We start from the raw sequence: 12105 nt of genomic DNA, 5'->3' as shown, positions 1-12105 counted from the left end.
TTTAAATATAATACAATTCGCGAAGTCTCAATCATTTTGATTTCCCTCAAAGTAACTTAAAATCATATTAGAGGACGATGTGAGCTGATCCCAACAGTCTACAAAGACGATAAGTTGGGATAGAGCCAGAAAGAAAAAGCAAATACAGTATTCATTGATAAGGCATATACAAACTGCATTCAATTTTAAGTTACTTATTTTTAATAAGTGATTTCTCCTTATAAAGAGGAAAACAATTTTTTTTTTTTAAATAGAAAGCAGTCAACGTACGCTAATAAATATCGAATATATAAATATTCAAATCATTCATCATAATTTTTTTTAAATTTTGTCCGAAGCAATATATTTTTTACCTGAAGCGGAGGTATGATCCAGTGCCGTATGTACCATCGGGAGCTAATGAGGGTTTGAAGAAGCAAAAGAAATAATAGTGTAGTGTCTACTACTTATGTACTTTAGCAAATAAAATTTAAAAAAATGGCAGCACTAAAATTGTGATTTATTACACTGGCAACTTTTTTGACAGTTCTTGAATTTGAACGATTTGAAAATATGAATGTTTCCGTCGGCCGTTAGTGATGTTTCATCAGTTCTCTTAGTAAAATATTGATTTCTCTTAAGAAAATACTTCTAAAATTTCCATTCTCTATTAAAAATAAGACTTTCGAACAAGTGTGTCCGTTTTTCTACGAATTTCAAACACAAAAATGGGTAAGGCCATCGAAAATATGCGTTCTGTTGACAAGTAAAATCGTAATTTTTCAGTGTTGTTTTTAAATAATTAAACTCTTTTAAACATGTCCGAAGCGATATATTTGAAATATAACGTAACTACGGATATAATGCGGGTTTAAGGGTGAAGAACTCGCCACTTTTGTAATATATCCCCCTCCCAAATGTCTTTCTTTGAACCAACCTTTTAACCTCTTAACACGTTCATTTCTTCTAAACCCTTATCCTGTGAAACATGGCACCTTACAAGGGCCCAGAGCAGCCGTGTACTGAGCTTTGAAAATAGGTGTCTGCGGAGAATTTTAGGCGTGCGGTGGTTTGACTTTGTGAGGAATGAAGAGATAAGGCGTAGAACGCAGCAAATCTTGGTCACAACTGTCGTCGAGAAAAGGCGATTCAGTCGGCTTGGCCATGTACTCCGCATGCCTCCCGAGAGCCGCCATCAAGCTCGCCTCCTTTACAAGGCATCAGGTTCCCGACCACTGCTGACAATTCGTCGGCAGTTCTCGTCAGAACTTCGGGACACGGATCTGACTTGGGAGGATGCAAGTTAGCTGGCAGCAAACAGAAAAGCCTGGAGACAGTTTGTGGACTCCATGTGCTCCACCTAGGGAGCGGATATGGTTCAATAATAACCAACTAACTAACTAACCATCACGCCGCTTCCTCGCAGGGGTAGGCAGAGAGAATAGAGCGCCACACCACTCTGTCCTTGCAAACATTCTTCGCCTCTTCCACGCTCATGCATCTCCTCATACATACCCGCCGATTGTTACGACTCCTAACCTGACCGCTTTCAAGTATTTGGCATACCTGATCGTGCCATGTTTTTCTCGGTCTTCCTTTGCTTCTTTTCCCACTAACATTCGCCTCATAAATTTGTTTTACCGTTCTTTCCTCACTCATTCGTTCCACATGTCCAAACCATCTCAACACACCTTTCTTAATTTGATGGATAATGCTTATCTCAGCTTTGCATTCCTTCCTTATTTCACTATTCGCACATCTATCATATATCGTTTTGTCGCACATTCTTCTGAGAGATGGCATTTCGACTGCATTCAGTCTACTTTCATCCTTCTTTTGCCAACTCCATGTTTCACTTCTATACGTTAGAGTTGGAACCAGGACTCCGTTGGTTTAATAATGATATATATTTTATTAGTAAATATTAAGAGATATTATGGATAAAATTAAGAAAGGTGTGTTGAGATGGTTTGGACATGTGGAGCGTATGAGTGAAGAAAGAACAATTAAACAAATTTATGAGGCGAATGTAGTTGGGAAAAGAAGCAGAGGACGACCGAGGAAAACTTGGCACAATCAGGTATGTCAAATACTTGAAAGCGGCCGGGTCAGGAGTCGTAATAATCGTCGGGTATGTATGAGGAGATGCATGAATGTAGAAGAGGCAAAGAATGTTTGCAAGGACAGAGTGGTATGGCGTTGGATTCTCTCTGCCTACCCCTGCGGGGAAGCGGCGTGATGGTTAGTTAGTTAGTTAGTTAAATATTAAGAGAACTCACTTATTTATAAAGAACATCTTAAAATTATATGTAGTTTGTATATGCCTTATCAATCAAAACATTATTTGCTTCTTCTTTCTGGCTCCATCCTTACTTACCGCATATTTGTTTGACCCCTCCGCTGGGAATCGAACCCGGGACCTCCAGCACGGTAGCCTAGCGTGCTGACCATTAGGGCGTTTGTGCACTACACAGAATTTAACCGTTTGGCAGTCCGGTTTTTAAAAATAAAAGCGACTACGACAGTGTAGCGTGATGGAATTTGCGCCACTGGAAGGAACATATAAACAGAATGTCAGAAGACAGACTTCCACGTATCCCTGAAGGACGCAGACCCCCAGGCAGACCTCCGAAAAGATGGAAAGACAGCTGGGAGTCAACATGGAGGCACAAACAGGTCCCTAGGATCTACAAAAAGAAGAAGAATTTACGTGCACCGTGATCACGCATCGAGCTGAAGAAAGACGGCCAAAAGCACAAGCCAATCATCCGTTTTATCATGCTAACCGGACTGCCGGACGGTAAAATTCCTGCACAAGCGCCCTTACACTACGGAGTCGGACTATTGAAAGCTGTCCCACCGCATGCCCAGATCTGATACAGAAGCATCTAGGCTTCCTGACAGACCTTCTCTATAATAATAAGCGAGGTACATTGAGAGCTGTCCCACCGCATTCCCAGACCTGATACAGAAGCATCTAGGCTTCCTGACAGACCTTCTCTATAATAATAAGCGAGGTACATTGAGAGCTGTCCCACCGCATTCCCAGACCTGATACAGAAGCATCTAGGCTTCCTGACAGACCTTCTCTATAATAATAAGCGAGGTACATTGAGAGCTGTCCCACCGCATTCCCAGACCTGATACAGAAGCATCTAGGCTTCCTGACAGACCTTCTCTATAATAATAAGCGAGGTACATTGAGAGCTGTCCCACCGCATTCCCAGACCTGATACAGAAGCATCTAGGCTTCCTGACAGACCTTCTCTATAATAATAAGCGAGGTACATTGAGAGCTGTCCCACCGCATTCCCAGACCTGATACAGAAGCATCTAGGCTTCCTGACAGACCTTCTCTATAATAATAAGCGAGGTACATTGAGAGCTGTCCCACCGCATTCCCAGACCTGATACAGAAGCATCTAGGCTTCCTGACAGACCTTCTCTATAATAATAAGCGAGGTACATTGAGAGCTGTCCCACCGCATTCCCAGACCTGATACAGAAGCATCTAGGCTTCCTGACAGACCTTCTCTATAATAATAAGCGAGGTACATTGAGAGCTGTCCCACCGCATTCCCAGACCTGATACAGAAGCATCTAGGCTTCCTGACAGACCTTCTCTATAATAATAAGCGAGGTACATTGAGAGCTGTCCCACCGCATTCCCAGACCTGATACAGAAGCATCTAGGCTTCCTGACAGACCTTCTCTTTAATAATAAGCGAGGTACATTGAGAGCTGTCCCACCGCATTCCCAGACCTGATACAGAAGCATCTAGGCTTCCTGACAGACCTTCTCTATAATAATAAGCGAGGTACATTGAGAGCTGTCCCACCGCATTCCCAGACCTGATACAGAAGCATCTAGGCTTCCTGACAGACCTTCTCTATAATAATAAGCGAGGTACATTGAGAGCTGTCCCACCGCATTCCCAGACCTGATACAGAAGCATCTAGGCTTCCTGACAGACCTTCTCTATAATAATAAGCGAGGTACATTGAGAGCTGTCCCACCGCATTCCCAGACCTGATACAGAAGCATCTAGGCTTCCTGACAGACCTTCTCTTTAATAATAAGCGAGGTACATTGAGAGCTGTCCCACCGCATTCCCAGACCTGATACAGAAGCATCTAGGCTTCCTGACAGACCTTCTCTATAATAATAAGCGAGGTACATTGAGAGCTGTCCCACCGCATTCCCAGACCTGATACAGAAGCATCTAGGCTTCCTGACAGACCTTCTCTATAATAATAAGCGAGGTACATTGAGAGCTGTCCCACCGCATTCCCAGACCTGATACAGAAGCATCTAGGCTTCCTGACAGACCTTCTCTATAATAATAAGCGAGGTACATTGAGAGCTGTCCCACCGCATTCCCAGACCTGATACAGAAGCATCTAGGCTTCCTGACAGACCTTCTCTATAATAATAAGCGAGGTACATTGAGAGCTGTCCCACCGCATTCCCAGACCTGATACAGAAGCATCTAGGCTTCCTGACAGATCTGCTCTTGCCAAGCAATTTTTTTTTTTTTTAACTTAGTTGCGAAATATAATAACGGAGTCGGACTAAAAGAGCCTTCGGTGATTCATGCTTTGACTCTTGACTCCGCAGTCCAGCCCGAGGACCCGGTGGCGGAGCTGGAGAAGACGCTCCGCCGGTTCGCGCTGGAGGACCTGCTGGCGCAGGCGGCGCAGGAGCTGGGCGCGGGCCCCGTGCGCAGGGCGCAGCGCCTGCTGCAGGCCGCGGGGCGCCGCGCCTCCGCGCCCGCCCTGGCCGCCGCGCTGGCCCGCTGCACGCCGCGCCCCGAGCTGCACCTGGACAACCTGAGGCTGAAAGGTAACTCACTGGCTGGATAGCACTGCACGCATCAGGGTAAATGGCATCTCTAGGGTGCTAAACAGGGATGTGTAATGTCACCAGATGTAATAGTCACAGTGTAATATCATAGGGGGTATCGAAAGCTTTCTATATGGAAGGTTTATGTGATTAAAAGCCTCTACATGGAAGGTTTAGGGCTCCTATTTGAGGGATATATCGAAGGGGTGACCCTTATAGGGTATCGAAAGCTTCTTTCTACATGAAAGGTTTATGGCTCCTACCTGAGGGATAAATTGAAGGGGGGACCCTTATAGGGTGTTGAAAGCTTTTACATTGAAGGTTTATGGCTCCTATCTGAGAGATATATTGAAGGGGGACACTTATAGGGCATTGAAAGCTTCTATATGGAAGGTTTATGGCTCCTACCTGAGCGATAAATTGATGGGGGGACCCTTTTAGGGTATCAAAAGCTTCTGCCTCGAAGGTTTGTGGCTCCTATCTGAGGGATACCCCTTATAGACCCTTATAGGGTATCGAAAAGTTTTATATAGAAGGTTTAAGGCTCCTATCTGAGCGATAAATTGAAGAGGGGACCCTTGTGAGGGATAAATTTAAAGGGGGACCCTTATAGGGTATCGAAAACTTTTATATAGAAGGTTTAAGGCTCCTATCTGAGCGAGAAATTGAAGGGGGGACCCTTGTAAGGGATAAATTAAAAGGGGACCCTTATAGGGTATCGAAAGCTTTTATATGGAAGGTTTAGAGCTTCTATCTGAGGGATAAATTGAAGGGGGACCCTTATAGGGTACTAAAAGCTTCAACATTGAAGGTTTATGGCTCCTGTCAGATATATATATTGAAGGGAGGACCCTTATAGGGTCTCGAAATCTTTACCAGTTTTTTACCTGTTTTTGAACAGGCAATGTTAGCAGAGTGTGAGCAGTACCTTATTCAAGGCATCGCAGCCTTGTACGAGAATAGCACTGGCTCACCATGGCTGCTTAGCCACTCAATGCTTTTTTGAAAGAGCGGTGTTGGGGAACGGCGCATGCCTCGTACAGCGCCAACCCTCCCACTGTTCTCACGTTTCCACTTGTTTACGTTAGCTTCAGTGATCACTTTACACAATTCGTTTATACAGTGAAACCTCTATCTATCGTTCCTCGAATAATCATTTTCCCGGATGTGTCGTTTAATTCTTCTATCCCGAATTCATTTCATACAAGATATATCACATCAATCGTTTCTATCCACCATTTTACCGCATTCATCGTTTGAATTACGCTACATATTTGATATAATTTATCTGTTTTTTTAATTTTCTGAATTTTGTTACATTTGACGACAATATTTCAACGTGTGGGATACAGACTATCGAAAGCTTGTGTGATGGACACAGCAGAAGAAGTCTGAAGATCTTTGGGTTCTGTTCAACTTTGTATTTTGTTTTTAACAAATACATTTATTAACAATAATTAAAGAAAAAACACTTTGTTTTTTACCACTTGAGTTTTTATTAAAGACTACATGTTTCAGAAGTTAAACTTCCATCATTCAGGTCTGTATAATAACTAAAATATAAAATATAAAATTTTTCTATAAATAAGGAGAGGGGAAAGTAAGGGGAAGGGGTTAGTCAAGGAACGGAGTTTGAAAACAAAGGAAAAATTGAAAGCAATGGCGGTTTCATTGTATACTGATATTACTATTGCAGCGGCCGCGTACAGCCCGTCGGCGCTCTGGCACGTGCACCTGCTGGCGGGCGGGGGGCCGGAGGCCACGCCTGCCCTGCGGGAGGTGTGCGCGCGCGTGGGCGCCGCGCTGGGCGCGCGCTGCCGCGCGGTGCGGGGGCCGCACGGCGCCGCGCTGCTGGGGCTGGGCGCCGCCCGCCGCCCCGCGCCCGTCATGCTGCTGCCGCAGCAGCGCTGCCTGCTGGCCGCCTTCCGCAGGCCGGCCGTCGTGGAGGCCATCGCCACAGGTGCGGAGAGACTTGATCATAATTTCAATTCAATTTGACCTGCCCAAGAGTGTGGCCTCAGACAAATCGCCCACTCCTTTCAAAAACGTCACACAAAAAACTTGATTTTTCTGGAGATGGTTTTAAAAGTTTAAGAATATAATGAAATGTATTGAAAACAAAATCAAGCCACTTATTGAACTTTTTACTGTGCAACAAATCTTTTGAGGTAAAACCTGAAGGTTTTTTTCTCTATTTGAAAAATATTTAGTATATTTAAAAACATAATTAAACAATACCTTTTCTTCAAAATGCAAAAACAACACATTCTGCCCTGTAGCGGGTAAATATTAAGTTAAGAATATGCCGCTTTTGCTGAGATATAGTGCATTTTCTGGACATTCCGAAAACGTGCACAACTGAAAATTGACAATTTTCGATATATGGCATTGTTGAAAGGACTGAACTAATAAATAGTTTTAACATCTTTTTGATTCCAGCTCTCGGCTACAGCCACGTCAAGGACTGCCACCTCTCCGGGAAGCACATCCCGTCTCTGCTCCGGCTCCTGGAGTCGCGCAAGGGCCAGCGCGGCGCCGAGGCCTTCCGGCCGGCGGCGGAGCCCCGCGGGCCCGTCCGCACGGCCTTCGGCCTGGACTTCCGGGGGGCGCCGGGCGGCGGCCGGCTCGGGGAGCGCCCGCCGCTGCTGCAGGCGCTCTCGGTGACTGCGGAGGTCCCGGGGGCGCAGACGCTGAGGATGACGGCCACGCTGGCCTCGCAGCACGTGGCGCACTCGCTCGCGGACATGGCGCACCACGGGATCATAGCAGAGGATAATATCTACTTCACGATGTTGGATAAGGGCAGGACGGACATCACTATTAAATTCAACGATTAGAATAGTAGCAACAGTTTGAGTGTGTCCCAAATACTCATTCGTGATTGACAACCACACTACTCAAATCTTTGGAAGTTCTATATACATATATATGTACAGGAGAAGTGCATTTTTTACAAAAATGTGATCATTGACTATTTGATATCTTACTAGCTTAATATTGCCCTGAAAAACATCCCAAAGGATTTTAAACTTGGAAGTATAATATATTGACTTGTTCAAAATGACTAACTGCATTGATGTTTATTTTGTTGCCAAGCAAAAGTGACTTAAATGGCCCTTCTGAACATTTTACGTTCTGTTAGTTGGCCACATTCTCCTGTACGGATATATATATAAATATATATCCGTACAGGAGATATATATATATATATATATAGTCCGCCTCCGTGGTGTAATGGTCAGCGCGCTCGGCTACCGTCCTGGAGGTCCCGGGTTCGATTCCCAAGGGGGGTAAAATAAATCAAAGTGATTTTTCACTGTCATATTTATTCAATATTACCCTGGACTGGTACCTGAAGCGGAGGGCTGATCACCTTACCTCCATGTGTAAACGATCAAGATAACTCTGCGTTTCTATGACGCAGTGCCCTATGCACCATTGGGGTGCGGATAAGGGTTTTATATTATATTATTATGTTTAAAAGACTTTTTGTTTCACTATTAGTGTATTTTTATATTAGATACTGTATATATGTATTATGTTAAAGGCATTAGCCATTCGATAAATAAATATGAATTGTCACAATATGTTTTTATATGTTTTTTAAATTAAATACAACTTAGACTCAAAAACTCTGCGTTTGTTTTAAAATGTAATGGACCTGCCATTCGCCTTAGAATTTAGTACATAAATATCCCATAGACTGATAACCGACGTAATATTGATTCTGTAACAGGTGGAATTCCACTTGGAGCTACGTGCAAGTCATCTTGTGACCATGTTTGATTAGTGTCCTATGGATAGATATATAAACCTGCCACCCACTGTAACACCAGGGACAGTTAAGGGCAGTTATCTAGAAGCGATTCACGCCACTCGTTACGGTAGTCAAAAGTTGCAAGCTTAACCTTTTCATAGCCGCAAATAAATTACGCGGCAGTGCTCAACAGGCCAAGTATTTTTTTGAAAAAAAAAAGTTGTCTAAAGAATTTTTTTTTTGTTGTTTTTATTGAATTATAATTTACTTACCAAATATTATATCCCGCATCGATTGTTAGAGTTTTATTCTTGAAGTTAAACCAGTTTCAAATTTTCAGGGTTGTCACACTAAGTCGCAAACGCAAGTTTTTATTAAATTTAATATTAACACACAACTATTATTTATCAATGGAATATTTTAAAATAATAAGAAAAACACAAAAAAATTGAGCAAAATAAAAACCCCTGGCGTTCAAAACAATCGATTAAAATAATCAATATTTCAAGTGGTTTGAGTGGTAGCCCTAATGACATCTGTCAACTGTCAGCTGAAAGTGATACCGATAAATCACTTAAAAGTATTTAAAAACTTTATAAAATATTTTGTGACAACTTCAACTGATGGCAATGTATGTTCCGTTTTTGACAGATTGTCAATATGAGTTAAAACTGCGGAGTAATACGTCATCAAAAGTACTGACGAGATATCTCGTCTCTGGCCATACGGGCACTCCGCCATTTGCCGAGATATCTCGTCTCTGGCAACCATCGGGTTAAGCAATATCAACTTAGAAGTTATTCGTTGCATCCAGTGCGTATTATTGACGCGAGTCCGCCTTCCACTCCTGACAATAGGGCCTCAGCGTTCTGGAATTGGTCCCATAGCGCTCCCGTTGCGGACCAATACAAAAAATTACTTCATTAGGTACTAAGTTAATAAATGCATATATATTTTTATTTTTACTTTTAAGTCCGAGCCACCCAGGACCTGCGACCGGCGTTTGGCCGCCTTAAATTATCACTTTACACACTTCGCTCACTCCTTTCAAGAACGTCACAAATCAAAAAACCTGATTTGTCATGAGAACGTTTTTAAAGTTTATAAATATAATACAATGTATTAAAAATAAATATCAAGCCACTTATTGAACTTTTTACTGTGCAACAGATCTTTTTAGGTAAAACCTGAAGGTTTTTTCTCCATTTGAAAAATAACTAGTATATTTTAAAAAATAATTAATTAACCGCGTTAACTTTGTTCCTGAGAGACGCCCGTGCACGGCAGTTTTTTCCGTTTTTTAAATGATTACTTTTATCATGTATTTAGTTACGAAACGATTTATTTTCCTAAACAAAAACATTCAATGGGATTCATTGTGCCTTTTTGGTACTCTATAATACACGTGTGTCACATTATTCTTGAAATATATCGTAATATAAACAAATAAGATCGTAACATAAATAAATCAAAGCGCGCATCGTGTGTCACTCTTACCCACTGACGATGCGTAGCGTCGAGAGTGAGACAGATATAGGGCGTGATTATGGCGCGGACTAATTACCGACCGCAAGAAAAATCAGGGATCTGTTCTTTTATTTATCCTTGTGATGTTACAAATTATTAGTCAGATATTTAAACAGATGTCATAAGGCCGAGGATTGACGTATTATTTTATCCAAAGTGAAAAATATGAAAAAATCCCTCCAAGTTGAACTGAGGTTGGAAACTTGGAGCAAAGTAAAAACACATACGCTTATGTCAGCCGCGTATGGGGCATGTTTTGTGAAAACACATACGGTTATGCGAGCCGCGTGGATCCAGTTAATACCTTTTCTTCAAAATGCAAAAACAACACTTTCTGCCCTGTAGCGGGTTTAGCTAAAAATATGCCGCTTTTGCTGGGATATAGTACATTTTCTGGGCATTCCGAAAACATGCACAACTGAAAATTGACGATTTTTTATTTATGACGTTCTTGAAAGGAGCGACTTGTGTAACGTCCACCAATCCGCCTGGAGTTTAGAAGGGATGGAAGGGAGGGGTGGTTCATAATAAAAACAAGTATATATTTAAATAAAAGTATAATATATTTTCTATATAGCGATTGAAAATCGCACTGCATTTTCGTCCACACATAACAACTGGGTATACTCTCTCCCACTCTTTAAACACGTCCAACAATCATACATTCTACTCTTGTCCGTACGTCAACGTCGGCCGGAACTCGCATGGCGGTGACATCTGTTTGACCAACTCTAAGTACAACATTTTGAGTGTGTCCAAAAACTTAACAAAAAACAAATATTATATAATAATAATAAAACCCTTATCCGCACCCAATGGTGCATAGGGCACTGCTTCATATAAACGCAGTGTTATCTTGATTGTTTACACATGAAGGAAAGGTGATCAGCCCTCCGCTTCAGGTACCAGTCCAGGGTAATATTGAATAAATATTACAGTGAAAAAAACACTTATGTTTATTTGACCCCCCCTGGGAATCGAACCCGGGACCTCCAGAACGGTAGCCGAGCGTGCTGACCATTACACTACCGAGGCGGACAATATTATAGGAGTAATTTTTTTAATCCTGCATTATTGTACAAGAAACATTGTAACATTGTACAAGAATGATTAGAATTTTCACTAGAGACATCTATTGGTAAGACGAAGAAGCTTTTTTACTGAGCAGAATATTACATACTAATAACTCTATTATTAGTATGTGAGGTCCGAATCCTGGATTATACATGAGAAACGCCAGAAAACATCATTTTAATTTATATTATATAAGCATTTGACCAGATAATTCATTTACAACATTTTGAGTGTGTCCAAATACTTGTTCACAAATCTGAATTATCTCCAATTACAGGAGTTATTTTTCATATTATTTTTTGACATCTCAACATAGATGAAGAAGAATATGGAAGTCTGGGCATTTACGGCATCTCACATACAAATGAAAGAGTTTCTGTTCAATAAAAAGCCTATTTCATCTCACCATAGATGTCGCTAGTGAAATTCTAGTGATTCAAGCACAATGTTTCGAATTTTAAACAATGTATATAGAAATTTGAGTAGTGCGGTTGTCAATCATGGATAGTATTGGTGAATGTTACACGCGTATAACATTCTCCATAGAAATCGGGCACAAACCGTGTGCCAAACGTACGCCTGACTCTGTCCAAGCGGGCATGCACTGTGTGCCAACCTAATATATATATATATATAATTAAGTAAATTTTTGCAAAAAAAATTAAGCCAAACGCGCTAACCTATTGCCGCCAAGATCGGCATAGCCCATTTACATCATGTAACTGTAGGAATATACATATATCGCTCACTCCTTTCAAGAACGTCATAAATCAAAAAAACTTGATTTTTCAGTAGAACGTTTTTAAAGTTTAAAAACAATACAATGTATAAAAAATAAATATCAAGCCACTTATTGAACTTTTTACTGTGCAACAGATCTTTTTAGGCAAAACCTGAATGTTTTTTCTTCATTTGAAAAATATTA

General features: G+C 41.6%; 1 protein-coding gene across 1 annotated transcript; it reads left to right on the top strand.

The window, feature by feature from the left end:
* Positions 1-551: 551 nt before the first annotated feature.
* Positions 552-11861, top strand: LOC148301615 (uncharacterized). Its single transcript, XM_088272986.1, has 4 exons — positions 552-711; positions 4598-4822; positions 6519-6782; positions 7262-11861. The coding sequence occupies exons 1-4, from the start codon at positions 708-710 to the stop codon at positions 7657-7659; spliced, it is 891 nt and encodes a 296-aa protein (XP_088129112.1). The 5' UTR covers positions 552-707; the 3' UTR covers positions 7660-11861.
* The last annotated feature ends 244 nt before the right edge of the window (positions 11862-12105 follow it).

The sequence above is a fragment of the Brachycentrus maculatus genome, unplaced genomic scaffold (genome assembly GCF_059751285.1).
Source record: "Brachycentrus maculatus isolate JH-2025_06_01 unplaced genomic scaffold, ASM5975128v1 h1tg000534l, whole genome shotgun sequence".
Lineage (NCBI taxonomy): Eukaryota > Metazoa > Arthropoda > Insecta > Trichoptera > Brachycentridae > Brachycentrus > Brachycentrus maculatus.
The sequence above is the reverse complement of the archived record's forward strand: the minus strand, read 5'-3'. Positions and strand labels throughout refer to the sequence as shown.